At 43.8% G+C, this 27,965-nt stretch overlaps 4 protein-coding genes across 4 annotated transcripts; 2 read left to right on the top strand and 2 right to left on the bottom strand.

The window, feature by feature from the left end:
- Window positions 1–1,499: 1,499 nt before the first annotated feature.
- LOC101779815 (immune-associated nucleotide-binding protein 9-like) lies at window positions 1,500–3,815 on the bottom strand. Its single transcript, XM_022828796.1, has 6 exons — window positions 3,738–3,815; window positions 3,374–3,634; window positions 2,894–3,128; window positions 2,622–2,786; window positions 2,423–2,533; window positions 1,500–1,935 (listed from the first exon to the last, which is right to left on the bottom strand). Exons 3-6 carry the CDS (start codon window positions 2,924–2,926, stop codon window positions 1,735–1,737), a joined length of 510 nt encoding a protein of 169 aa, XP_022684531.1. The 5' UTR covers window positions 2,927–3,128; window positions 3,374–3,634; window positions 3,738–3,815; the 3' UTR covers window positions 1,500–1,734.
- A 4,910-nt stretch (window positions 3,816–8,725) lies between these two features.
- LOC111258033 (putative FBD-associated F-box protein At5g38570) lies at window positions 8,726–11,279 on the top strand. The gene is made up of 4 exons (XM_022828749.1): window positions 8,726–8,858; window positions 9,327–10,186; window positions 10,486–10,641; window positions 10,737–11,279. Exons 2-4 carry the CDS (start codon window positions 9,458–9,460, stop codon window positions 10,941–10,943), a joined length of 1,092 nt encoding a protein of 363 aa, XP_022684484.1. The 5' UTR covers window positions 8,726–8,858; window positions 9,327–9,457; the 3' UTR covers window positions 10,944–11,279.
- Window positions 11,280–20,261: 8,982 nt separating this feature from the next.
- Window positions 20,262–22,708, bottom strand: LOC105914769 (immune-associated nucleotide-binding protein 9). The gene is made up of 4 exons (XM_012847441.1): window positions 22,583–22,708; window positions 21,500–21,664; window positions 21,281–21,391; window positions 20,262–20,591 (listed from the first exon to the last, which is right to left on the bottom strand). Exons 1-4 carry the CDS (start codon window positions 22,706–22,708, stop codon window positions 20,262–20,264), a joined length of 732 nt encoding a protein of 243 aa, XP_012702895.1.
- Window positions 22,709–22,790: 82 nt separating this feature from the next.
- On the top strand, window positions 22,791–24,238 carry LOC101778204 (DIBOA-glucoside dioxygenase BX6). The gene is made up of 3 exons (XM_004977961.4): window positions 22,791–23,364; window positions 23,459–23,801; window positions 23,908–24,238. Exons 1-3 carry the CDS (start codon window positions 22,832–22,834, stop codon window positions 24,178–24,180), a joined length of 1,149 nt encoding a protein of 382 aa, XP_004978018.1. The 5' UTR covers window positions 22,791–22,831; the 3' UTR covers window positions 24,181–24,238.
- The last annotated feature ends 3,727 nt before the right edge of the window (window positions 24,239–27,965 follow it).

Genomic DNA, 27,965 nt, shown 5'->3' with positions numbered 1-27,965 from the left:
TTAGAACAAATATCCTGTACTTTACTATCAAGAAAATGAAAATTACAAGTATTTTATTAGTAAAGAGGAGTTTTACACTGTCAGGTCTGATGAGTGATACAAGGGTTTTGCTAAGGTACTCTCAAATGAATGTGGACCGTCCATTTGGTTAGATTTGGATAACCATTACCTCCTAGGAGGTAATAGAAGGAATATATATTTGAATAATTTTTAATTTAGAAAATATGATAAAAAAATGCAAAATATCTTTCGTCAATTAGATCTGATGCTGTTAGATGTAAAGGATCCAGCCTATCACGACAGTTTCACGTTAAAGCAGATCTGACAAATTTCATATGTCGCTTTTGTTAACGTGACATGGTGTAAATCCCTGAGATTTTGTAACGTGCTTTTCACCTGAAATTATGGTGACATGGTGATGGGTTAAAACGTGACATGGTGCACACCGCATGCAATTCTGTAACATGATCTTTCATCAAAGTGATAGTTGCATTTTGCGTAAAAAAAATATTCATGACGCTCAGTGAAGGGCCAAAGATCGCATGAAGAGCCATCGCGAAACGTCGTGCGCTTCATCTGGCAGGTCTCGCGGTGGCGCTCTTCCCGGAGCCAACCTTTCCGACAAGAACAAAGTCACATCGGCGTGGCATCTGCAGTGTGGCACCGAGCCGCCGTCGCCGCCGCCCATTGCCAGAACGAACCGCAGGAACGACCTGGACCTTGATCCAGAAAACCGAGCAAAAACAGATATTTTTCTTATAAGAAGAAGCAAGCAACTGAAGAAACCAGAAGTGGAGGTCCAAGCACCTAACCTGTTTACTGTTTTGCGGACGGATGGAGCATCCGGGGAAGAAGAACAGCTGCGAAGAAATAGCAGCAGCAGCAGCAGCAGCAACAGAGTCCCAAGCGCCAGGAGGCAGACTGCTGCAAGTTAAATGCAGGCAGGGAGGAAGACGAGGCGGCGGGCGACGCCGACGCTGCCACGCTGATCGTTGGTCGCGTTCCCGGAATCCCGAGGAGCAGCGATTCGCCTGCTGCTCTGCTAGTGGGCCGGTTCGCGAGCCTTGCAATTTGGCCCATATAGGAGAAATTGGAATGCTTGCTTGCGTTTTGTTTTCCAGTGTCCACAATGGTGCAGACATAAGAACTCACTTTGTAATGGCAGAAGAAAAGTCATGTTAAGCTCATACTAGCACAGAAAATTGCATATGTTGCTCGAAAGGACAACTTTTGTCTTGTGGAATCCTGTGACATTCCATGCTTTCTGTAGAAAAGCATAGGTTTTAGGCAATTTCATTCAGACAGGAAGTTCAGAGTGGACAGCAGGGCAATTGTATAATAAATTAAAACACAGAGAGGGGTGGGGTGTGGGGGGGGGGATCTAGTACAAGAACATTTCTGACAAATGCATGGCATCAAATTTGCAACAATTTAATGAAACAGGAACTCAACAAGGTTTTCTGGATAGATGAATTCATAACTAGCTAGATGACCACTGATACCACACGACGTACAATACAGTAGCAAGAACAGCTCAGTCTGAAGAACATATGGTTCAAGTATTCAACTACTACAGAGTACTTAAGATTAAGAGCATATAGATAACGTGAGGCAAAAGTTCATCTAGTAATGGCTGGCGCCAAGTCTCCAATCAAGAAAGCAGATAGAAATCCTCCATGCAAACCCTGCTGAACATTTTCCCATTTGAAGACGATCACATAATGGTGCACTCCATCATTTGAATTTCTCATAAAACTGACGCGCTTTGTCGCTGTCCTGTTGGGTCTTCTCTAGGTCCTTCCTTAGTCTTTTGGTCTCCTCCTTTGATCGCAGAACTGCTTCTGCCACCTTCTTCTCGGCTTTCTGTCTTGCTTTCTGCTCTTCCCTTAGTTGTTGTTGCAGACTCTCTATTGTACTGTTAAGCTTTTCCTCAACCTATTTATGATTTGCGTAAGCAACATATATAAAAAAACTAAAGGGAGGAAATGATTCTCATCAATGAAGAGATAAAAGAGAAAGGTATATATGCTAATCACATGTCTTGCAACTCATAAATACAATTGCATTTTCAACTCTAGTTTTGCAAATAAGGGGAAGGGGGGAACTGATGACATCACTAGCAAACCTCCCAAGTTTTTCACAATCTGTTAGTCCTAAAACTATGAGGATGTGTACTATATGTGTAGCTATGAGTACAATTCATCATGCGTTTTTTATTAAAACACCAAGATGTTTCCCAAAATGAAATAACAAAGCTCATCTGCATAGGATCAAACAGACAGCTACACATTTTGTTCATATACATCCATACATATAGTTGGCGAAAATCTGCTAGCCCATTTAAACTTGATTCCACAATTTACTCAATAAGATATTTTATCACACAATGTATTTATGTGTTAAAAGTTGAAATTAATATTACCATCTTTGCAATCTGCATAATATGCCCATCATATAGCTCTTTCTGAGATTTCAATAGTTTTTCAGCTGAAAATTCCTCGCCTCGAATCTCTTCTTTTGTAGCATAAACTTCCTGCAGTAAGAAAGCGAAACATAAAATTAATGAATTGGTTGAAACATACAAAAACCAATGAGAACAAGATACACTGAAATATAACCACCTGAATCTGAGTGAACATCTGGTTTGTGAAGGGTTTCCCTCTATTGCGTGCTATTACAGAGTCCACTGCATCAAACAGTTCTGCTAGTTGTTTCTGTAGTTGCAGCTCATCATTGGACTTGTTGTCAAAGAGAAGGACCCTTTCTCCACATGCCTGAACTGTGTCCTGTGGGGAAATAGCATATAAATTTAAGCTCCAAACACAGAACAAAGCTTGATCTGAACTTGGGAAATATATTTGAGCGAACATTTGGAAGTAAGACCGGATAGAACCTGCAGATATCTGGCGTTCTCGTCAGTTAGCATCTTCCTACAGGTATCATATGGTCAACAATCTTGTCCCCAAAAAACATTTTGATGGACTAGATTGTATCCGCATCTTCGGGAGTAAACCTACTAGCAGCTGAGAAAACCATGAGCATGGCGTGTATGCCATCCCTGGACATGTCCAGGCACTTGGCAATCTCCTTACGAGCGTCTTCTGTTGTCACGTTAATGTCATACAGCCCTACCAAAGAAAAGAGAACTAGTTAGTTTGATTCAGCCAAAAAGTGTTGCCACTGGACTAGGTACGCCACACTAAAACAAGTTATTCACATGAGACAAAAACACAAATTTTCGTGTGCAGTTGCAGACTTGTATGAGGACCAGATTCACATGATTCAAAACACAATTTTTCGGGTACAGTTGTAGACTTGTACGAGGACCAGAAGCGTCTGTAACGCTACCGAGGTGAGAGATGTTACCACTTACCAGGCGTGTCGATAACGTTGACGGCGCGCGGCGCCGCCGCGTCGCCAAAGCTACGCGTCGTGCTCCTCATCTGGCACGTCGCCGTGACGCTGATGTAGGAGTACTCCGACTCGAACGCGTTGTATCCCAGGATGGTATTGGCGGTGGCGCTCTTGCCGGAGCCAACCTTTCCGACGAGAACAAGGGCAGCGCAGCAAACAGTCGTCGACGCCGCCGCCACCCATCGTCAGGACGAACTGCAGGGTCACCTTGATCTAGCACCTGGCGATCGAGAAAGAAGACACCACGATATAGCAGCGCGTCCAAAATTAAACAAAGATCACAGCAGCCGGGACGAGAGGAAAGGAGAAGAGAGTTTGGTTACCTGAAGCTGAAGATGCAAGCCAAGGCAGCCAAGAAGAACTGGAGGAGAAACACGAAGTTGGTGGAGAATCCCAGGAGCCACGCACTGCTGCAAGTTGAATGCAGACAGGTGGAGGGGGTTGGGAAGACGAGGCGGCGGGCGATGGGGGGCCGTGCCGAGGGCCACTTCGTTATTCTGATCTACATTGGGCTGGTGGTGTGTTGGGCCTTTCCTTCAGGCCCAGCTAGAGTTAAAAACCCTCCTCCCGTGCTCGGCGTTTCTTTTCCTTGTTTCTTCTGCACGGCCGGCCGTTCCTCCGAATCCTTTCAGGAGCTGACGATTTGGATGCCACGGGAAACCCTAGACCTAGACGGCGGCGGCGCGCGCGAAAAGGGGTCTTGGAGGTGGGTGGGCCTCTGGCGCACCGTGCCGTGCCTCAACATTGATCAACGGGAGTTCAGTGCCACAGACGAACCAGAGGACTGGACTGCTGACAAAACGCCCGAAACTGTTAGATTCCTGAATTTCGTGGACAAGCTGTTGGTGTTTCACAGGGCCGAATCACTGAATACGTTCAGGTTCTGTGTTAGCAACTGGCATGGGCATGCAGCCGCGCACCGATATCTCCGGCGTGGCATCGAATGCTGCCCCGAAGTGCTGGAGTTATGTTGTTCTTACTACGATGACTATGAACTACCTCCTTTGGGTTCCGGTTCATGTCGCTTGAGAAGGGTTACATCTTGTTGAATTTTATCTGGACAAGGATTTCACGCTGCACCTCCGTTCTGGCTGCCCTGCCTTGGAAGATTTGGAGCTTGAGGGATGCCTTATTGCTTACCCAAAAATCATGTCTGCCACTCTAAAGAACTTGGCAATAATCATCGATTGTAGAACTCACTGGGGTCATGTGCTGACTGTCACAACTCCAGCTCTCATTTCGTTTCATCTTTGTCATTATCCCCACTGGATGGTACTGGAATGGTATCTTAGTGGATGAGATGCCATCCCTTATCAAAGCATCAATTTCTTTAAAGTACCACATGTGTACTGGAAGGATCCCACACAAAGGTCCATTCAAGCTTCTTTGCAGCCTATTTAACATGAGATATTTGGAGCTATCTGGTTCAGAGACGCTGGTATGTTTTAATATGTTTTATATCACCATTTAAAATATGATTGTTTTTATGAGTTTATTGATCAACAATTCAACATAGATTCCTAAACTGTGTAGTGTGGTTCGATGATGTGGTACAGACAACAGAAAGTAAATTATATTTTTCTATGCACCGAGAGGATAAATTCAATTCTATTTATTCATTTTCTTCAGTGGAATCTTCATGAGGGATTGGATACCTTTCCAACATTTCCTAACTTTAGAACCTTGGTGTTCAACAGATGTGATACGAGCGACAACTTCATACTGGAATGCTTTCTGAACAACGCCACCAGTTTGGAGAAGCTCACTCTGCAGTACTGCAAGGTGCTTTCCATTCCTTGACCTACCATGTTTCCTACTCTTGATTTCACACACAATATTCTGACACTAGATACTGTTCACTTCCCGAAGCTTGCAGAAGTTTCCAAGAAACGGAAAAGAATTGCAAATCCGAAGATGATGTGTCTCCAGAATGACCTCAGGATGCACACGCACCAGCTTTCGAGTGTCCAAATTTGAGGTTTACTGAAATCAGGTACAGAGAAGGCGATTTCGACGAACTGTTTGGCCATTTGTCTGGCGTATGGAAGAACTTACAGAAGAGTACCATCACGCTTACCAAAGCCTGAGAGATTGGCATCAGCCGTTCTGCAATGCTTCTTGGTTTAACACTCCTGAAATGTTGCATCCCTATAATTGCCATCGTTGGCTATGCTACTTTGTATTTGTTGATAGGACAAAGCTGTTTGCATGCTGGCTTGTGTTTCTACTTTTAGATGTCAAATGCTACCTGGCCCACATTATTCGTTTCTACTTTTCGGTAATCTTATCTGAATCATAGGCATTACAAATTAGAAAGGGGATATGGGTCACTCAAAGTTGAATTTTATTTAACAAACTGAATCTGAGTGAACATCCGGTTCGTGAACTGCTTGCCACCATGGCGTGATATCAGAATGTCCACTGTCTCAAGGAGTTTATCGAGTTGTTTCTGTCGGTGATGCACATCACTGGTCTTGTTGACAAAGATTACAACACTCTTTGCGCATTGGTCTAACTTGTCCTGCGGAAAATACCGAGCAGGTATAAAAGCCCACTCATAAACATGACAACTGAGTCCGATAAAACATTAATTGTTCTGTAATTCTAAATCGACAGAGGTGAAGAATGTATACCAGCAGATATCTTGCGCCCTTACGTTAGCAATTTTTTCCAGGAGCTCTCTCCTACTAGATCTCCATGTGTGAAACCTAGTATCATGTGGTCGACAATCTTGTTGCCGAAATTTTTTTTTGATGGATTCCTTCGCGTCCGCATCATCAAGTTCTGAGTTTGAGTACCTCAGCACATAGGAGCCCTTTCCGCCTTTTGGAGTTTGGGTAAGAGAAGTTAAAAACCATTCTTTGAGCTGGCCCCGTTACACACTGGGTACTCACAAAGTCACAACACAATCGTGAGTACTACCTCAGCACATGGTAAGACCTTGCCTATGTCTTTTTCCCCAGATTATCGGATGCTACAATTTCATTGCCTTAGAGACCACAAGGGAATGCTTGAATTTTAAGTGGGGTGCAATAGGGTACAAACATGACATCACCTAGTACATCCTAGCGTGCACGCTTGGTGCAAATTAGCTATTAGCCTTGCAAATAATTCGACATAGCTAATACAAAATAAGAAAAAAAGAGTTAAATGCTACATAAACTTGGGGTGTGTTTAGCTACGTCATCTCTCAAATTGCTCATTTGAGAACAACAACTTAGCATGTGGGTAGAGATGGGTCACCAGGATGACACGTGAGCGAAAAAATACCATGTAGGTAGCTTATACGTACAATTAGCGCTTACGTGTAAATAAACCGTGGGTAACACTATTGCAAATTAGCTCTTTATTTATTTGCTCCTTTTTATAAATGGAATTTCGTGTAGATGTTCTCATGTAGGTAACTTATATTGCCGAAGGTGTGTGCTATGGATAAACACAGAAAGAGGGAGTAGGAGAGGGGTGGAATCGATCCACTTCTAGTTCTGTCACGTTTTGAATTATTTCTACCGACCAAATTTTATCTACGCGTAACTTCATGATTTGAGGTTCAAAACTACAGGTGAGTAGTCAAACGGAAGGAATTTTGACAAACGGAAGGAATTTTGAGGAGCTCTATGCGGCCCACAATTTTTGACCTTCCATTGAGCTACAAATCAAAATGTCAATATTTTGTGATTGTACGATGCCCGAACAAGAAACACATTCTTTGTTCTTTACAATATTTTTATTCCACCTTATAAAATTTTTGGCTATTTTCCATGAAATCTATGATTTTTTTATAAATATTTTAGAGTAAAGTGTATGGCTGGCCTGCGTCTCTAGCTCCCTAAACTTGAGCTCGGGTGTCACTTAGGTTCATGTACTCTCAAAATGCATATCTTACTTTTGGCTTTGGGTGTCATATAGATCCCTCAACTCTAGTTGAAATGCAGTATCATCCCACTAATAGAACATGATAAGCAAACCGTTACTTTCATTGGCACATTTTTTGACATGTTTTATTTCCCTTCAGCTTCTCCTAATATTTATCCAGTAATTCATCTTATAAACCCCCGATTTTAGTTTAGTAAGTGCAATCAAGAGTTATTCAAATTTTAACAATCTTTCAAGAATAATAGAGCACACTTGTCATGCGCACCTAGCAAGTTAATATATTGCTTCCAAAGTAAAAGATTATCAATCTTTCTGGATTTAGCACATCAATATTCTCCACACATGTTGAGCTGAAATTCACTTTATTTGGCTATAATTAAATTATATCTATGTAAAAATAAGTTTTAATTAATTTAATTAAGATGACAATGCTTTTAGAGAGTATATGGACCTAAATGACATCCGAAGCAAGTTTAGAGGGCTAGATATGCATTCTGAGAGTATAGAGATCTTAATGACACTCGAGCTCAAGTTTAGTGAGCCAAATGTGCATTTTGAGAGTACGAGAACCTAAGTGACACAGTCGCACAACCGACCATACATTTTACTCAAAGGTTTAACAACATTCCGAGCTAAAAGAAGTGGGAACAAAACTAAAAACGAATGCAACTTAAATAAATGGTAGGATTAGCGAGGATTCTTTTTTTCTTTTTAAAAAAAGAACATTGGCTACGTGTAAGCTGCCTGTGTGGCATCCCGCCCCTCAGGTCGGGCCCGCTTATACCTGGCAGCTATCTAGGATATTAAGAATTCCCTCCTAAAATTGCTCTGGGCCAAGCATGCTTAATCCCGGAGTTCTTTGAGGATGAGCTTCCGGAAAAGAAGTTGCAACTTGTTGGCATGAGTATTCTATCAATCCTATTAAGCCTTGAACCAGGATGTCACAGCCTGCATGGTATTTTTATATCCACGTGTCATCCTAGCTGCTAAATTTGTTGTTCCCGAATGAGCATTTGAGAAATGGTGTATCTAGCTAAGTGCACCCACTTACCAAGTTTATATACTAATGACGCATTTAACTTAAAAATGACGCAAAGTGATTTACGCGTTTTGCACCATATATTGCAATTTACAATCGGCCATATACAAGTTTTGTCCGCCTCGTTTTTTAGCCTCGGGTATATGTTCTAAGCAGGTTCTTGCCCCTCGACATTGAGTATTTCTTCTTCATGAAATTCAGTAGTAGCTGAGGTAAGAACTAGTAGTACAAATAATGAAAAAACTGAATGAGCCCAAGTATGGGTAAGTCAAACTGTAGATATAGATGAGTTGTGGGCCGGGCTTGCGATTCGGCCACAACAGGGATCGAGAACATTCGCCATTCCGCCGGACTCGTACATGTGGCGTGTCATCCTGTCCGCCTCCGCCCTTCTCACTCACCCCACTTGACTCGCTCGAGAGCGCTCTGCCTACTCACATCCAGCGGCTCTGGCTCTCCCCACCTCCGCAGTCCGTACGGTCTTCCCCACCCGACGATCGCCATCTCCCCCACCAGAAACGGACGGGAGGTACGTAATCTCACCGCCGACCACCTCCTCCCTGGGCTCATCTGCTTACGCAAACGCCTCACGTTTCACCCGAGACCCTTTCACCATCCACGGCGAGGCTAGAGTTTGGGTTTAGAAATTAGAACTTTGCGGGCTTTCCCCCGGTGATCTCTTGACCTCCGCGGCGGATGCAAGAGAGGGGCCTGCTAACATTTTGGTGTAGTTTAGTTGTCCTGGATTGGGGCCATATCAAAGTTTGGGAAGTACTGTAGTACCAAGTTTTGCAAACACCCCAAACAGTTAGATCAAATTGCTTTGGCACCTCCAAATTTTGGCAGCGACTGGTGAGCCCCTAAATCAAGCAACCCTTAATCTGGTGTGTTAATGCCTTAATGGTTGTGTGCCTGCCTCTTTCAATGCTCAGTATTGTTAATGGTTCAATGTTTTCAGCTTAGAACTGATAATTTGTCTGTGCTTATGTTTCTGCAGTGCATCGTGATAGACTGATAATGCAGAGATGATGGCCCCAAGGCCACCAATGGGGAGGAGCTCCAGCAGGTTTCCTGTGGCTGCAGGAGACCGGCTGAGCTCGTTGCCGGACCGACCTCCTTCACGCCATCATGTCGTTCCTCCCGGTGCGGCAGGCTGTGCAGACATGTGTGCTGTCACGAAGGTGGGAGCACCTCTGGTGCTCCATGCCATGTCTCAACATCGATCAACCGGAGTTCAAGGCAAGGGGAGGTAGTCAGTTTGAGGAATTTGTCAACAACCTGTTGATGTTTCACAGTGCCACATCGTTGGATATGTTCCGGTTTCGTTTTGCATGCGGCTATCAGTTTAAAGTCGTTGAGCGATGGATCCGCCGTGCAATGAAGTGCTGCCCTGCAGTGATGGAGATATACTCTTCTAGTGGTCTCTTTCATAGATTACCTCATTTGGGTTCCAGTGCCTGTCGCCTCAAAAAGCTGCATCTTGTTGCTATTTCTCTGGACGAGAGTTTCACTCAGCAGCTTCCTTCTGGCTGCCCTGTCCTAGAAGATTTGGAGCTCAACAAATGCCATCTTCATTCTCCAGAAATCAAGTCTTACACCCTGAAGAACTTGATAATCACGGGTTGTACAACTTACAGTGGTCGTGTGCTGACCATCACAGCTCCAGCGCTAGTTTCTTTTTACCTGGTCATTACTGTTGTTGAATGGAACTCGGATTATGGTGTTTTGGTGAATGAGATGCCAGCCCTTGTAAAAGCAAAGGTTTGTTTGGAAAGCAGCTCACCAGAAGGACCATGCAAGCTTCTTTGCAGTCTGACTAACGTGAGAAATTTGGAGTTATCTGGTTTAGAAACATTGGTATGTTTCTTCTGTTACTCCTATGGTATCATTTTAATAGTATCGATCATTCTCTTGTATTGTTGATCAACATAGATTCTTAAACTGTCTGTAGTATCTATATATATTAGTCTTTTTATACTTGTAATGGCTCATTCATGAAGGGAAGTACTGATGTTCCCTATCTACACCAAGAATCGTCATGTACATATATGGTACAAACGGACCAAATTAAATTGATACCCTGCTATGCATCAAGATAAACCCATCCCCTAAAATTAGAGGATACACTCTGTTGTTTTTTTGTTACTGTGTTGCAGTCGATACTTCGTGGGACATCGGATACTTTCCCAACATTTTCTAATCTCAGAACCTTGCTGTTCAATGGATGTGATCTGAGTGATGACTTCGGGATGCTTGGATGCTTTCTGAACAACAGCTATAGTTTAGAGAAGCTTACTCTGGAACACTGCAAGGTATTTTTTTTTGCCTTTCTTGATCTACCATGTTGCACACTCTTGCTTCGCTATCTTTCTGACAACTTGCCATGAACATTTTTCACTGTCAATAGCTTTCAGAAGGTTCCAAGAAAAGGAAAAGAATGCAAAATCCAAAGAGGATATCTATAAAATGTCATGACACAATAACTTTCCAGTGCCCGAACTTGAAGTTGACCGAAATCAAGTATAAAGAAGATGACGTACACCAGCTGTTTGGCCTTTTGTCTGGCATTTGGAGGAACCTACAGAAGACTACCATCATGCTTACTAAAGCTTGAAGTATCTAAACCCAGTACCTTTTGCAATGCTTCTGGCCTATAGTTTCTTTGAAATGTAGCATGCCCTTTATCATCTCCCGCTATCTTTCCAAGCAACTTGTTTTGAGTGGTTTTTCTAGATGTCAAATTTGCAACCGTGCTTACCACATCTATGTGACTATGTATTGGAGGGAAGTAAACCCTTTTCGGTACCCAATGTTGCATGTGTTGCTTCTTGCAAGAAAGGAAAAACTCTAGTGGAATATCGTAAGAAGCACCTTTACTTTTTAGAAATGAACGGTTGTGGCCTATGACCTGATTGTGGTGATGACTGATGATTGATGGGCTGATGGCCATTAGCAAATCTTATAAACATATCTGCGCTACTTTGTTTGCCACAGATGAAAGATGAGCCGCTAAATTGGGTAATGGGTAATTGAAGATTGATTGTAAGTCATGTGCCATAATTATTTTGCTAATTAAGCAACTACAATCTCTAATGATCCTTTTAAGAAACAAGAGCTAAATTTCCTCCAACTAGCAATCGTCGTCGCGATCCCATTCCCACCTCTTCCAGAGTTCAGTAAGATCTACCCATTACCCAAACCTCCAAGGCTCCAACCCTAAAACTTCCTCGGATCTTCACGCAGCCGCCGGCCATCTTTGCTTGTCACCCGCATCCGACGAGCACGCCAAGGCCACCAAATAGCTGAGGCCTCCATGAGCAAGAGTGTCGCCGCTGCCGACTGCGGCGACCGGCTGAGCGCCCTCCCCGACGAGCTCATCCACTCCATCATGTCCCTCCTCATGGCGCGGCAGATCGTGCAGACCAGCGTGCTTTCTCGGCGGTGGAGGCGCCTCTGGCGCCACGCCGAACCTCGACATCGACTACCGTGAGTTCGCCACGGCCAGCGGCGGCGGCGGCGCCGCCACCTCCGGTCACTCCGGCCCGTCCCCGAACGAGGTGACATGGAGGAAGCTTCTTGAGTTCATGTCCAACCTGTTCGGGAGCCACGGCGCTCCGATCCTTGACAGGTTCCAGCTACACGTCGGTCCATATCTTTCCGGCGACGCCGTCAACAGCTGGATCCGCCGCGGGACCAGGTACCGCCCCGCCGCGCTCGAGATCACGATGGCAGATTCCTGCGGTTATTGGTTCACACCTTCTCTGGTACCTGCCACCGCTTGCCGCCTGACGAGGATGCACCTCCGCCGCGTGCGCTTGGCCGGCGGCTTCGCCGAGCATCTCCGGTCAGGGTGCCCCGTCCTGGAAGACCTCGTGCTCACGAGATGCGACTGCATCTTTCAGGAGATCTTCTCCTCCACTCTCAAGAGCTTGGTCATCGAGTGTTGCCAGTGCTCTCCGTCTTCGGTTGTGTCGCGGACTGTCACGGCGCCCGCGCTGGCTTCCTTTCGGCTGATCTTTCCGAAACACGAACGTCAGGATGCGTTCTCGGTGAATGGAGGAGCAGCCGGCGGCGGTTCCCGTTTGCAAGCATCGATCACCGTACCGTCAGTTGTGAAGATTATATTTCTGGTTCGTGGACAGGAATATGTTCGCGCTCCTCGGCAGTCTCTGCAACGTCACAGCTCATGAGTTGTGGAGATTTAGCCATCGAGATGTACGTATTAATTCCGAAACACGCACGTCAGGATGGCTATCAGGACGAAGTTAAGAGGATAACACTATCATACTTTCCAAGTTATAGTATTCTGATTTTCTCAAAAAAGGAACTGTTGTGGAAGGAAAAAGAAAATGTTGAGGGAGGGACCATCCTTATTATCTTCATAATGTGGAAGCCGCCACGTAGGTCTTTCATGTGGCCATGCGTCCGTCTGTCCGTTAATAGGTTTCAGCCATTTTGCTGTATGATGTTGCAGCCCTGATAGCTCGAAAATTTCCTTCACTCCACTGTTTATGCTTCTAGGAACTTTATCGTGTAGATACATCATAATTTAATGTTACTTCAATGTTTAGATTGACCCTAATTTTTATGGCTGTAGTTATCCACTAGAAGAATGTTATGCACGTGTGTTTCCTTCTTTTAAGCTCATGTATGCAGAGTGCGGCCATCCTTCGTTCGTCCATCCGTCACTAGGTTCCAGCCATGCTTTGTAATGTTGCAGCCCCTGATAACTCGACAATTTCTGCTACCTTACTGCTAGGAACTTTATTTTCTAGATATATCGAATGTGTTTGGTTGGGTGGCTATCCCCCTAACCAGGCCAGCCCAATACAAGATGCACTAGTTTGGTTGCCTGGCTAGAGGACTTAGCCAGCCTAGCCCAAGCCACCCGAGGGGGCATAGCTAGGCCCAGCTAATACGGCTGATTCGGCCGTTTCCAACCAGCCAGGCCTGACTTGTGCAGATCGATGGCCTGACTTGTGCAGCTCCTTGACGCAGGTGGCCGCTAGGTTACCGCTTGCCCTCCCCATTTGCGCCGCAATCGGGGTCCTCCTCCCGTTCGTCTCCCCCCGTTCGTCTTCCTCCTCCCGTTCGCCGTCGCCTCCCCCCGTTCGCCGTCGCCTCCCCCCGTTCGTCTTCCTCCTCCCGTTCGTCTTCCTCCTCCCGTAGCAAGGTTGAAAGCTTCTTCGATCCGGTAAGATCGCTTGCCTAGCGGCTCCTTGGACTGGTTTGTGAGCAAGTTCCTCTCAAGACTTGTCACTCCCGCATGGTTTCCCTTCTGCGTGTGATGCTTTCCTATGAGATGTTTTTGATTTGCTTATTCTTGCGAGATTGATTTTGTTGTAGATCTGGCAGTAATGCTTAAATTGGTACCTTGTTACCTACATATGAGCGGTGCAGCAAGGTCAATGATGATAAATTTCATGTCTGGCCGATTGTTTTATGAGTAGCGGTGCATAGTTCTTGATGCTTGTTACTGGTGTCTTGATTTGTGAATTTGTGCTCTCATGTTCTTGAAATATTAGATCTACTTGATGAAATGGTACAATATGACTGATTTTGTAGATCTGGCAGTAATGCTTAAATTGTTACTCTTGTTACCTACATATGAGCGGTGCAGCAAGGTCAATGATGACAAATTTCTAATTTTTCATGTCTGGCTGATTGTTTTAGTTAAACTTATCTGAGTAGCAGTGCACGGTTCTTGATGGTTGTCACTGGGAGGCGCATCTGTCTGGGTGTCGCAGCCGTGACTTGCATCCATTTCTTTTCAAATGTTGTAGCACAACTGATGAAATAGTAGTATTCTGATATATGTGATGCTTTGTTCTAGAGGATGGATGGTGCTGAAAGACGCCCGATGGCTGATTTTGAGGGGTGCATCACTTGTTGTTGTAGTCACAACTTGGATGTTTGTTAGGTTCAGGCGCCGTTGTCTCACCAGACCACCCATCACATATGCCCCCATGAGTGCTAGAGAGGAACAGAGGCAGAACAATCTCAGTTACATTTATCAAGCTGATGACACTAGGTGTGTTGACCTCCTTAGAATGAAAAGAGCACCCTTCTTCCAACTGTGTGACCTTCTCCGCACAAGAGAGCTGCTGAAGGATACAATGCACTGTAATGTGGAAGAGCAGGTGGCAATGTTCTTGCATGTAGTTGGTCACAACCAAAGGTTTAGGGTAATCAATTTATCCTTTAGGAGGTCATTTGAAACCATTAGCAGGCACTTTCAGGAGGTCCTTTATGCTGTTGGTGAGCTTAGACAGGAGATGATCCAACCTCCCTCAACTGCTGTTACACCTCAACTGCTTAGATTCTAAAATATTTTTCTGTTATTATCTTGATCAAAGGATCATCAGTTACATTTTAGTTACATTTCTACACTTATCATTTCAATTATCTTGATCTGTTACACCTCAATTATCTTGATCTGTTACATTTCAGTACTTAACAGTTACTTCAAGCTGTCTGACTACAATATGTCTACAATATGTCTTACATTTCTACAATATGTCTTACATTTTAGATTCTAAAATGTGTGCTCTGTAGATCATCATCACTGTAACTCTTGCTATTTTGTTTAGTTCCAGTTACTTAACAGTTACTTCAAGCTGTCTGACTACAATATGTCTACAATATGTCTTACATTTCTACACTTCATTTCTTGCTGGATTCAAATCTCTAACTGTAACTCTTCATTTCTTGCTAGATTCAAATCTCTGACTACAATATGTCTTACATACTTATCTTACATAGTCAGGGATGGATGATGGTATCTTTGAGGGTATCTTTGAGGGATTTGGGGGTAACGGTGGGCAGGGAAATGGTGGACAAGGAGGTGGTGGGCAGGGAAATGGTGGGCAGGGGCCTGCAAGACTAGTGTGGACAGAAGTAATGTCTGCATTTGTCCTAAGGAGGTTCACTGAGATGGTTGGGGAGGGACTAAAGACCGACAAAGGTTTTAAAGAGGTACATCTGAATAGTGTGGCTAGTGATCTGCGTGAGTTTACAGGGTTGGAGGTTAGCGGAACTCAGGTGTACAATCATCTTCGCAAATGGCGGGCCAAATGGGTGAAAATCAGCAAACTGAAGGAGCTTAGCGGGTCCAACTGGGATGAAGAGAACTACATGATAACACTAGCACCAGAGCACTACAAAGGGCACATCAAGGTGAGTTGTTGAACTTGCTGTCTACATGATAACACTACTGATTTAAGCATTACTGCCAGCAATGTTTAAGCAATATTAGTATTTGCAGGACCACCCTAAGGATGCGGAGTACCTCAACATCCCAATCAAGAACTTTGTTCAGATGCAGATGATCTTTGGAAGTGGTGTTGCTACAGGAAGGTTTGCAATGGGATCAAATGAAGCCCTTGGACAACCATTTGTTGTGCCTGAGACAATGGATGTGGAGGTAGATGCTCCAGCAACAGCGGCACCAACTGAAGGAACAAAGGATGCTTCAAGCTCTGGAGGCAAGGTTGGCGGGGGGAAGAGGAAGAGGATGGTAAGCGAAGACGATGCTTCACTGATGCATGCAATGACTGATGCTATCTGGGGATTTGCAGCTGCTGTGCAAGACGCTGCTCATGCTGAAGTGTACCCTGGAACATATGAAGCATGCATGAACACTCCAGGTTTTCTAAGACCTCTATTGATGAAAGCTTGGAACCACATGACCGCAAACAAAGCTAGTGCTATTCAGTTTGTGAAGATGTCACCAGAAGATAGAGACCTGTGGATGAGAACCTACCTGGAAGACAATAACCTTCTGTGATCATAAGATGCAGCTTAAGTAGGAGATGAACTTCTTTGATACAACAGTAATGTCTACCAGCACTATGTTCTAAAGTAAGTTATCTTCTGAGAATTACTCTCCTTATGCTTACACTGAATATTTGTCATATGACTTGTTATGGTTACATTTCTGGTATATTATATATGACATGCAATAATGCATTAGACATTGTCATGTTTGTTACACCATCATTGCTACAGCTTTAGCTTATTTCATTAATGCTTTAGCTTTACACTGTCAATAATGCTTTAGCTTTAGCTTTAACTCATTAGCTTTACACAGTTTTAGGGTGTTACATGTTCTTTCTGCATGTTGTCAGCTTGAGATATGACACCCTTTTCCAAGGTTCAGTTGCTGAAGAATTGCAGCCTATTAGCTTTACATATGTTTTGTAGAGATATAGACAAAAAATTGATGCTATATGCTGCTGCTATATGCTACTACTACTTGTCATTGGGTGATTGCTTACCTCTGAACTTTTGTTAGTAATAGTAGTAGCCTGTGTCTGTATAAACTTTTGTTAGTAGTAGCCTGTGTCAGTGATCACTAGAGACCCTTCCTGAAGGACAAGTCCTTGGGTGATTGGAAAACGGTGTGCTTCCTAAGAATGTCTATGAATGTCATGTAATCAGTGTTGGAAATTGAAACGAGATATTTCAAATGGTATGTTAGTTATGATACAATTTTATATTGGTTCTATTAACGCATCATCAAGTAACAAATTTTGTTTCTGGAACCTTCTGCAGATCGCTATCTAGATCCCGATCCCCTGTCTCTTCTGTAAGTTCCAAGCTTCTCATTACTCAGCTACACCATGAAATGGCTTGTTCAAATGCAGTTCATTTAACTCTTTTGCAGCCTTCTCGTGGAAGATCTGCAAGCAGAAGCCCCAGGAGCAGAAGCGCATCCCGTTCCCGTTCTCCTGTAATGGCAAACTTCCTGAGCAATCGCTTATTGTGTCGCTAGGAAAGAGAGTCAATACTAGGCAAACTTCCTGAGTAAAGAGAGTCTTACTAGGCATAGCGTACTGGTGAAACTGAACTTCTATGTCCTGGGCCCTTGGCACTCAGGTTTCATCATCAGTTCAATTGGTCACTTGCAAACACAGTTGTGCGGTCGATGTACTCAGTTATTTGGTTTATCGGTGCTACCTATATGCTATTACTCATTAGAATGATTCAGTTTTGAGCTTCTTTGGAACATGTAGCATCATCGTGCAACTTGAACCAGATTTGGCTGAATTGCTAGTTTTGTTCCTTGTCTTTTAAGCCAAAGTAGGTTGACAACGGTGTTTTCTGTTGAGTTCTGAGCGATTGAGATATTTCAAGTGAGAAGTATTCAGTTGTGAATGGCTGCTGCCGTCTACTGCAGGCGTGTGTTTGACACTAGTGACTGGGCTTGGCCAGTCCAACCAAACATTATGCAAAGCCCATTGTTATGCAGGCCGGACTGTTAGCCAATCAACCAAACACGAATTCATCTTGGTCTGACCCAGATTAGCCACCCAACCAAACAGATGGGCTCTAGCTACACTAACACAGGCTACATTGGGCCATGCATAATTATTAGCCCGGCTATAACTAACCCAAGCAACCAAACACACCCATCATAATTTAGATTGAGCCTAAATTGTATGGTTGCAGTTATACATATATTAAAAGAACATTATGCACATATGTTTTCTCCTTCATTTTAAGGTCCTGTATGTAACATGCAAAGACAAACTAAACAAGCCCTAAGTTTATTATTCATCTTCCCCAATCTAAAATTTTGAGATTTGTTTGCCACTGTTCATAGTCATAGTTAGGTTTTTTTTGAAACAGCTTAAATCAAAACAGCTTAAATCGAGCTTACGGACAAAATAAGTGAAAAACGGTATCCAAATGACGTGCTTATTGCCAGCTTACCCAAGAAGCGTAGGTAGTTTCCTATCCAATTCTTAGCTATAAATTACTAGTCAATGGGCTCATTAACTCCATGCTGTTATATTTGTATTGAAAATATACAAATATTTGAAAGAAATTAAAACATCAATACAACTACATGTTGATTCTAATACTATCTCTGTTCCATTATATATGCAGGAATTAAGGACAAACTCAACATGGACTAACTAGGACGGCCTGTTGGTGATTATTATTGTGATGTTTGGCTGCAAATGTGTTTCCATCAGAGGCAACAACATTGATTACATCATGTAGTATATATTGATACCATGATTTTACTTTTATTAGACCAGCACTAATAGGACCTTGGCTGTTACATTGGTGTTCGTTGAGGGCCTTCGGTTCAGGAAGAATCATATATTATGATTTTAAAATGCCTTTTGCTGCTCCAATCTTTTTTTGTTTATCCAGTGAAGTTGGGATGTGCTTTTGCATTTTCCTTGTTCTTATAATTTTTGAGCTATTGCTGAAAGGAAAAACAATAGACCACCTACTTGAGTTTCTCATTCAAAACTATATAGCGTCATGCAAAGCTTTGGTTCCTAGTGCAAAATTTTTTAGTGTGCGCGCGCGCGCGTGCGAGGATGGCCAACACATGTACCGTAGGACATTTATTGGTTGCTTGTAATGCAACTACAAAGTTAAGCAAGCTTTTCATTTTGGCACCCGTATCAATCTTGTTTCCTACCACCAAAAGGTACATAGTGTTTCAGCAAAAATTCTGGAAAATGCAGAAAGATATTTATCTAGAGTGAAAGGAAATGGTTCAAGCTTGAAGGCTATTTGTCGAAGTTTGAAGTATCTCATCTCAGTACCTTCTTGGTTTCATGTTTTTATCGCCTGAAATGTGAAATGTAGTAGTATGTCCACTTCCATTGCCCTCAGCCTGTCAGCCAATGAGAACTAGTTTTTTTTTTGTTTTCTATATTTCAAAATGTTGCTCCACACATTTGGCAGCCGAACTTACTACATTTATATTGGTGAATCAGACCCATGCATATTACAGCTTTTAATTTTTCTAAAAAAAGAGCTGCCAGGAGCTCTGCCTACGCGTGCACTAGTGTTTTGATGTGAGAAGAACTGAATATTGCACATATGTAGCTTGAAAGAGCATTCCATGGAATTTCATCAGGACCTTTACGTCTCTGCAATTGCCGATGACGGCACGGCATATGAGTATATGACCTGATTGTAGCGAAGATCACAGGCGATTCTTTCGAACTGATCTTCACTACTTCGTCCGCCTGTTCACAACACAGATGGCAGATCGAATATTAGACGAGCTTCAGCATGTCGTTGTGTGAGAGGATGGTAAACAACGCATTTCCGCTTCACCTTTTACACTGCCAAGGTGCCACCTGCCCACCTCTTTGGATCTATCACCTAACAGGATAACAACTCTCCGGATCTCGACTTGGCTCGTTGGCCGCCTACAGCTCATGCGTAAACAGGGTCACAGGGGTGAACACTGAAAGCTCGGATCTCGTCTCGCTAGTCAACTGGGTCACGGCGGCTGGCGGCTGCCCTGTTGACAACGACGACCTGAACAAGTACAGGGTAGGGCATGTTCTACACTTCTGCTAGCGTGCTCAACTTCTGTTACCACTCACCAGCTGTGTGGGGTGTGTTACAACTTACAACTTCGCCACCCCGGTGGAGATGGTTCTCATGCACAGCTGCCTCCGGTCAGGTTGCAGCATCATAGTAACAGCTCAAGAAAACTGCAATACATTATGCTAGTTCCGCAGTGCAAATCATATAACTTCTTAGGCAAGTTCATCTGGACACAGTACTCAGCAAAAGGAAATTCAGAGTGGGCGACAAGGCGATGCCAAGATACTTGATGAGTCAAGACATATGAACCCATTCTGCTTAAACAGGAATTAAAATATATTTTCAGAGTATATGAACTCATATATAGTAACTACGGAACTACCTATGATACACACACCATAACTGACCTCTCAAGGTATAGTAAGACAGCACGAGCAGGGTAACCAAAAGGACATTGTTCATGTCTTCAACTACTACACGGACACTTGATAGTAGCAATGCATATAGGTAGCACTAGGCAAAATGTTCATTTGGTAATAATAACTAGTTTTCTGAAGGACAATTTGACAATGCACACAACAACCTCCATTTGACCATGGGGCAAATTTCCCATCTGAAAAACGACTTACAAAATGTTGCAACTATTGCTGTTCTTCATGTTCTGCTGCTCCCTTTCCATGTTGTTCAGTTTATCTTTAAGATCTTCAATCTCCTCTTTTGTCTTTTCCTCCTTTTCTCTTCTAACCTTTTCTGATTCCCTGTATTTCTTATTTTCTTCTCGAACCTTATCACTCTCTTCTTGCGCCTTCGCTAGGCTCAACCTGAGTCTTCTCATTTGATCTTGCGATTTGGACACCGCTTCTGTCACCTTTTCCTCCGCCTTCTGCCTTGCTGTCTTTTCTTCACGGAGCTGTTTTCCCATCATCTCAATTGTTTTATTTAGTTTTTCTTCCACCTGTTACAAACTTGTAATGTCAATGTGTTTACAAATAGTGGCTTTGCAAATGGTTTTGCAAATAGTGGTGGCATTGTTTATGCTACCATATAGGGCCAAATTCTTGAATAGAATAAAATAACTTTGATCACCCAGCATTTGGCATATTCCAATACTACGATAGCGATTTCAACAACCATGCCACTACAGATATCAGATAATTGTTATCGGATTAATTAATCCTCAAGACTATCAAATCTGCGTTACCCACTATCGTGTATCTGTCATTCAACATCACAAAATATGAGAAGACCTTTTCATGTTCTAACCATAATCCTACCTCGATTCTATTGGAGATCATATAGACATGATTAACATATGATTGAAGTCAATATGATGTGGGTGGGATCATAGGTACGATTCAACAACTACACAACACTTAAACACGAAAAATACATCTAAAAAAGAATAAAATAACTATTGAACAAATGTAGATATTTCTCAATTAGAGAATGACTTTCAAAAGGGAGAAAAAAGAGAGAGGATGACATGTCGTAGTTGTCAAAACTGCAAGTGGAAACATCCTATTAGGCTATTAGCACACAAGAGTGTGCTAACTACCATGTTGCCAGAATTTAGTAAACATGATTATTCCATTTACATATTTATTAAGAGAACAAGCTTATAACTTAATTAAAGGAATCTCTTACCATCCTGGTAACTTGTGCAAAGTATTCATCATATGATCTCTCTTTCTTTAATTCAGATAATTGTTCAGTAGAACTTCCCTTTGCATGGAGCTCCTTCTGTTCATGTGCTATCTGAGAATGAATGTTAAAAACAATGAGAGAAGGAAAAAAATATCCACAAACAGAAAAAACAAAAGGCTAGCACCTGGTTTGGATAGTTTTTTTTCCTATCTCATGTACATTAATGCGAGCAAACATCTGGTTTGAAAATGGTTTCCCACACTTGATCGAGACAACGGAGTCAACCAAATCAAGCAGTTCCTTAAGCTGTGCATCACATTTCTTCTTGTCATTGGTCTCATTACCAAAGAGTACGGCCCTATTTTTGCATTGCTTGAGCACGTCCTGTGTGCATAAAACAGCACAAATCAAGTAGCAACTAAGTAACCAATGCATACCACACTTAAACTATCATTAGGATATATATGATCTCATTGGATCAAATGTATTTTCTTGAAGAAACTTTGTGTGTAGTATAAATTGGACATATATAGATGAAATATACCTGGAGATACTTTGGGAAATTATCATCACTTAGCATTTTCTTCCAATTGTTCTCCCCTATTCTATCTCCATTTGTGAACACTAATATCAAGTGGTCAATGATTGTGCCACCAAAAAACATTTTAATTGCCTCAATTGTTTTCTCATCTTCATGAGAAAACCGAGATGTAGCTGAAAAAACCATAAGCATTGCATGTATATATCCCATCTCTAGCCATGTCCATGCACTTTATAATGTCTTCACAGGAGTCTTCAATCTTCTTCTCCATGTTAAATAATCCTATCAGTAAAGAAATATATAGGTTTTGGATAAGTAATAGAAATAGTCATGTAAGTATGATAAGTATAGTACTATGCATTAGTGTGAAGCCAGCTGACACAAAACATGCTCAAATCTTTATCTTTCTAAACTGAACCTTTTTCTTGATAATCACAGACTCAAAGGAAAATCACACGTTAATTAGTTAAATCTCTTCATCCATCCATGTCACGAGGGCTCGGATTTTCCTTTACTCACGTTGGTTCTTAATAGTTGCAAAGTTCCGCCTTTTCCCACGTTAGCTGTAAATAAAAAGGTAGTAGGAGTGGACAAATACAATATCTAATTCCTTAGCAAATACTCCTCCATTTCAAAATATAGGTCGTTTAGCTTTTCTAAATACATAGATTTTGCTATATATCTGGATATGATATATATTTAGATGTATAGAAAAATTAGATTGACGATGAAGATTGATGAAGATAGCATGTGCAGATCACCTGGCAGCGCCAGTTGACGCTATGGCTCATCATCCTGTTCACGGAGGAAGATGCCGCACCGGCCTGCTGCCGTAATGACGTGACGGTGTACAGTACAAAGGAGACCATGAGGTTTGGTGATCCCATCACCGATGGCGGCGTCAACGACGACCATATATATCCGGCTGGAGCAGCACTCCTAGTCCTAGTCCTGACGTGGTATTGCTAACGCGTACGATTGCAGCGGGCACAGCATAATTGAGATCATCGATGTCCGCCACCGGATCCGCCGCCGGAGTGGCCTCAGGCTACGACCGCCGGCGCGAGCTGCAGGCGTTCGATGACACCAAGGCGGGCGTCAAGGGCCTCGTCGACGCCGGCGTCACGGCCATCCCGTCCATCTTCCACCACCCGCCAGAATCCCTCGAGGACACCACGACGTCTCCACCCTCCTGCACCGACGGCGCGTTCGCCATCCCGGTCGTCGACCTGTCAGCCGACGCGCGGCGCGAGGACGTGGTCGCCCAGGTGAGGCACGCCGCCGGGACGGTGGGCTTCTTCCATGTGGTAAACCACGGCGTGCCGGAGGGGCTCATGGCCGGCATGCTCGCCGGGGCGCGGCGGTTCAACGAGGGGCCCGCCGAGGCGAAGCGGGCCCTGTACAGCAGGGACCAAGCTCGCAAGGTGCGTTTCGGCTCCAACTTCGACCTCTTCCAGTCCGCGGCGGCCAACTGGCGCGACACCCTCTTCTGCGACCTGGCTCCGGATCCGCCACTGCCGGAGGAGCTACCCGAGGTTCTCAGGTATGAAGAACACACAGCAGCATACATGATCTGATGATCATGGATATCTGATTCATAGGCAATGCTAGCACATAATCGATTTGAACACAAAAAGGAACGTGATCATGGAGTACGGCGACGCGGTGATGAAGCTGGGGCTGCGCGTGTCCGAGCTGCTGTCGGAGTCCCTCGGCCTGAGCAGCGGCCACCTGCGCGAGATGGGCTGCATGGAGAGCCTCCACGCGGTGTGCCAGTACTACCCGCCATGCCCGGAGCCGCACCTCACCTTCGGCATCAAGAGCCACACCGACCCGGCCTTCTTCACCGTCCTCCTGCAGGACGGCAGCACGGGCGGCCTGCAGGTGCTCGTCGATCGCGGCGGCGGGCACCGCCGGACCTGGGTGGACGTCCCGCCCCTGCCTGGCTCTCTGACCGTGAACATCGGCGACCTTCTTCAGGCATCCACCCTCCATCTTGTCTGGAATTATCCATTTCGCTCCAAATTATACATGTGATAACCTGACGCCGGTTGTTGTTATGCCTTAACTTGCCCGTGATGAGCAGCTTGTCAGCAATGACCGGTTCAGGAGCGTGGAGCACCGGGTCCCGGCGATCAAGAGCAAAGACCCGGCGAGGGTCTCAGTGGCGTCCTTCTTCAACACGGACCTCAAGAGATCGACGAGGCTGTATGGCCCCATCACGGATGGCCGCCGCCCCCCGCTCTACAGGAGTGTCACGGCACAAGAGTTCATGGCGCACTTTAACAGCGTAGGCCTTGATCGTTGCCCGCTCGACTACTACCGGTTGGAACGGCATACTCTTAGACCTGCTGTGTAGTACTAATGTCAGTATTGGTTTCATCCAAGATTTTATGATCATTAAATAACATACCATATCAACAATTTTAATAACGTGGCAAGGTCATTACGAGGAAAAAGCAACGGTGGCTATAGAAATCACCGTGATAATGCCGTTTACACGTACGGCAAAGCAACGGTGGCTATAGAAATCACCGTGATAATGCCGTTTACACGTACGGCCTGTTCTCTTGTATCGTGGACTACGGAGTAATTGTGAAGATGCCTTATATTGACGCTGCCTATCCTATGAGAGACAAAAACGAAGGTTAGTTATGCCCTCCTCATCAGATTAGGGCTAGGACAACAACCCGAACGGACGATGGAAGCAGGCAAAGACATTGCGACATGATGCAGGCAGCAGGCTCTCCGGCAGTTTGCATTGGCCGAGAGATCGTGTCCCACAATCCCACACGAAGGCACGGCACGGCAGGTGGTGAAGACGCGCGTGCTGTCCAGGAGGCAGAGGCCCCTCCGGCGCTCCGTACGTGGTCCGTGACGCGCTCGTCGTCGCCCCGGAGGAGTTCGCGGCGGGTGCGACCAGGGATGGCAGGGTTTCGCGAGGAGTTCACTGACGGGCCACCCGCTTATCGATTCATCGTAACGTCGGCGTCGTTGGCTCTTGTCTTGGGGTGTTTGGATATGAGGTGCTAAACTTTAGGAGGGTCAGGATCACATCGGATGTTCGGACACTAATTAGAAAGACTAAACATGAGCTAATTATAAAACTAACTGCGGAACTCCTATACTAATTCGCGAGACGAATCTATTAAGCCTAATTAATCCATCATTAGCAAATGGTTACTGTAGCACCATATTGTCAAATCATTGACTAATTAAACTTAATAGATTCGTCTCGCGAATTTGACTCCATCTGTGCAATTAGTTTTGTAATTAGATTATATTTAATACTCCTAATTAGTATTCAAACATCCGATGTGATAGGTACGTACTGTTTAGAAGGCCTTTGGATTCGTTCCGATCCGGCTGCGGGTCGCCGGCGACTTCAGATGGGGTGACACACGAAGCTAGGTGGATCCGTCGCATCATAAAGTTCAGGGCCGCCCGGGAACCTGCGTGCATCGTCAGGCCTGGTTTGGTTCCCTTGCTTAAATTTAAGCACCCATCACATCGAATGTTTAGATACTAATTAGGAGTATTAAACGTAGACTATTTACAAAACCGATTATATAAGTGGAGGCTAAACGGCGAGACGAATCTATTAAGCCTAATTAGTCCATGATTTGATAATGTGTTGCTACAGTAAACATTTGCTAATGATGGATTAATTAGGCTTAATAGGTTCGTCTCGCTGTTTAGCCTTCACTTATGTAATGGGTTTTGTAAATAGCCTACCTTTAATACTCCTAATTAGTATCTAAACATTAATGTGACACTTGCTTAAAAATAAGCAAAGGGCCCTCAGTCACCGAGCAAACACTCAGCTAGAGTACGGGCGCTAGTCCTCTATAGGCTCTAGTCGGTATCGTCGCAGATAGATGCTGTACTTCCGTGACTCTGTCGATCACTTTATCCAGAAAAGGATATCGTACCTACTTGTCCTACCGTACTGTAGCTCCCCAAGCAAGCAAGGCATCGTGTCAGTGTCTACCTGTTCGGTCGAGCGAGATGGAGATGGCGTGGCGAAGGTCACCTCACTGTCGCTTTGTCATCCGCAGTGCTCCCTGTCACGGAAAATGTCTCTTCATTCGCTGTCGCTTCGCTTCGTCCCGCTGCTCGTCTCACGGAAAATTGCTTGCCGGCGCGGCCAAATAGTTGGAGAAGAAGAAGCCGTGCCGTACGTGCTGTTGAAGAAGTCGGGCACCAACAACGATGTCCAACCTGTGTCCGCGTCAGCTCGATAGCGGCAAAGATCACCGCAGCCCTAGCGTCCCACGCAATCTCTGGTCCTCTCTCTTCCTCTTTGTTCAGCTGCAGTTACAAACGATCTAGGAGACTAGGAGATTCATCCCTATAGCAGATCTAGTTTGTTATCATTCAACCATTTTTTTTATCATTTAAGATTTCATCTAAATAAATTATCAGTCTAAGTTTGCCTTCATTAATGATGGTGGTAATGGCAGATTTTCATGTGTTGCAACGTCTCGAGCACCAGCTTGCACCGTCACCACTCACCACCATTAAGTCGACGGCAGAACAGTAGGATTACTGTGTTTTCTCCTCAGTAGGACTTGCGGATGGTAGAGTTTCTGTGTTCTATGATCAATTCCTTCGCTTGATTCAGTTCAATTTATCTTCAGTTAAGAGGAATCTTGAAAACTAGTAATCACTGAAAAACATCAATTGCAACTGGTACAATTTTTCTCTATCTAGTCCCTGTTTGGATCCACCCAACTAAAGTTTAGCTAGCTAAAGGGTATTTGGATCCTCTAACTAAATGGTAGTTGAAAAAGTTATTTGTCTATCCTATCCCTCACTCCCACTTTAAATACTTTTCCCAAGGAAGGTGGAGGGGCAGTTTAGTCTTTTATCACTTTAGCTGGGTTTAGCTAAGTTCAACTAGCTAAAGGAATCTTTATCCAACTAAAATTTAGCTAGGTTCTTTTTGGATTCATAGTAGTTAAATTTAGCTAGCTAAAGTTTAGCTGGTGGATCCAAACAGTACCCTAGTATAATTGTTAACTGCTCTACGGTTCAGTCTAAAAGTCTGAATGTATGGCTAATCAAACCATAAATGACAATCAGAAATGAGTTTGAGTGTATAATAGAAATACGAAAACTAATAAATCAGAAAAGAAAAAACGAAAATTTCATAAATGAAAATATTAAAAGAAAACTGAAGAATGAGTTTTAGTGCATAACAGAAACAAGCAAATCAAGTTGTTTAGTTAAAGTATCTTCACTCCAGGAAAGGCGAATCAATAAATGGACAAGCAGTTAATCACAATGAAGCTTCAAGAAGCACGTGTGGCCAATCCAAATGTCCAAATCTGCAATGCAAGCGGAAAACTGTCATGCAGCCACAGTACTAGACGGCACTAAGTACATACTAGATGTTTGTCAGGTTACAATATAGCTGCTCGTAGAAATTCATCACTCTAACCTCACTAAAGAAAAATAAATTCATCACTAAGTTCTTCTCAACTGCCTCATGGCGCGGCCCGGTAGTAAATTTGGGCCGAGATCCTGCTCTCAGCCAACGTTGAGCGCGCGCGCGTGTTTAACTGTTCTGTAGCGGCCCATATGACAAATTTGGGCTTGGGCTTTGCATGTGAGTGATATACAATGGATGCCTGGAATTTTTTATTTTAATATTTTGTAAAAATATATATCCTAATAAAAAATTGTAAATCTATAAATATAACACAGTTTGAAAACGGCAGGAGGTGTACTGTAACAACAATTCCCTCCTATAGGAAAATACATTTTTAAAAAATTATAACTAATTTATATAAATTTGGATGGAGATAAACTTTATATGAGATCTCAACAAGATCTACAAACTTTTTTATTTAGTATTATATGATGCTTAAATAATCGTCACAAATATCAGATTAAAAAAAATTCTGAATTTAGGCCGAGAGCCTGCTCTCAGCCCATCTCGCGCGTGTGGTAGGTTAAACTGTTCCGTGGTGGCCCAGATTATAGACATGAGCTTTGTATGTGATACTGGACTGCCGCGGGCTTTAGAGACTAGGGTCTAGCGTATTCCATCCTTCCCCTTCTGCTCCGAGCCGTTCTTCTACGGCGAAGTCTGGGGAGGGCCAGCGCCCCCTTCGCTTCGCCGCGCTGAAGGAGAGCACG

Source organism: Setaria italica, chromosome VII (genome assembly GCF_000263155.2).
Source record: "Setaria italica strain Yugu1 chromosome VII, Setaria_italica_v2.0, whole genome shotgun sequence".
Classification (NCBI taxonomy): Eukaryota; Viridiplantae; Streptophyta; class Magnoliopsida; order Poales; family Poaceae; genus Setaria; species Setaria italica.
Note: the sequence above shows the minus strand (reverse complement) of the source record. Positions and strands in the feature narration are given on the sequence as shown.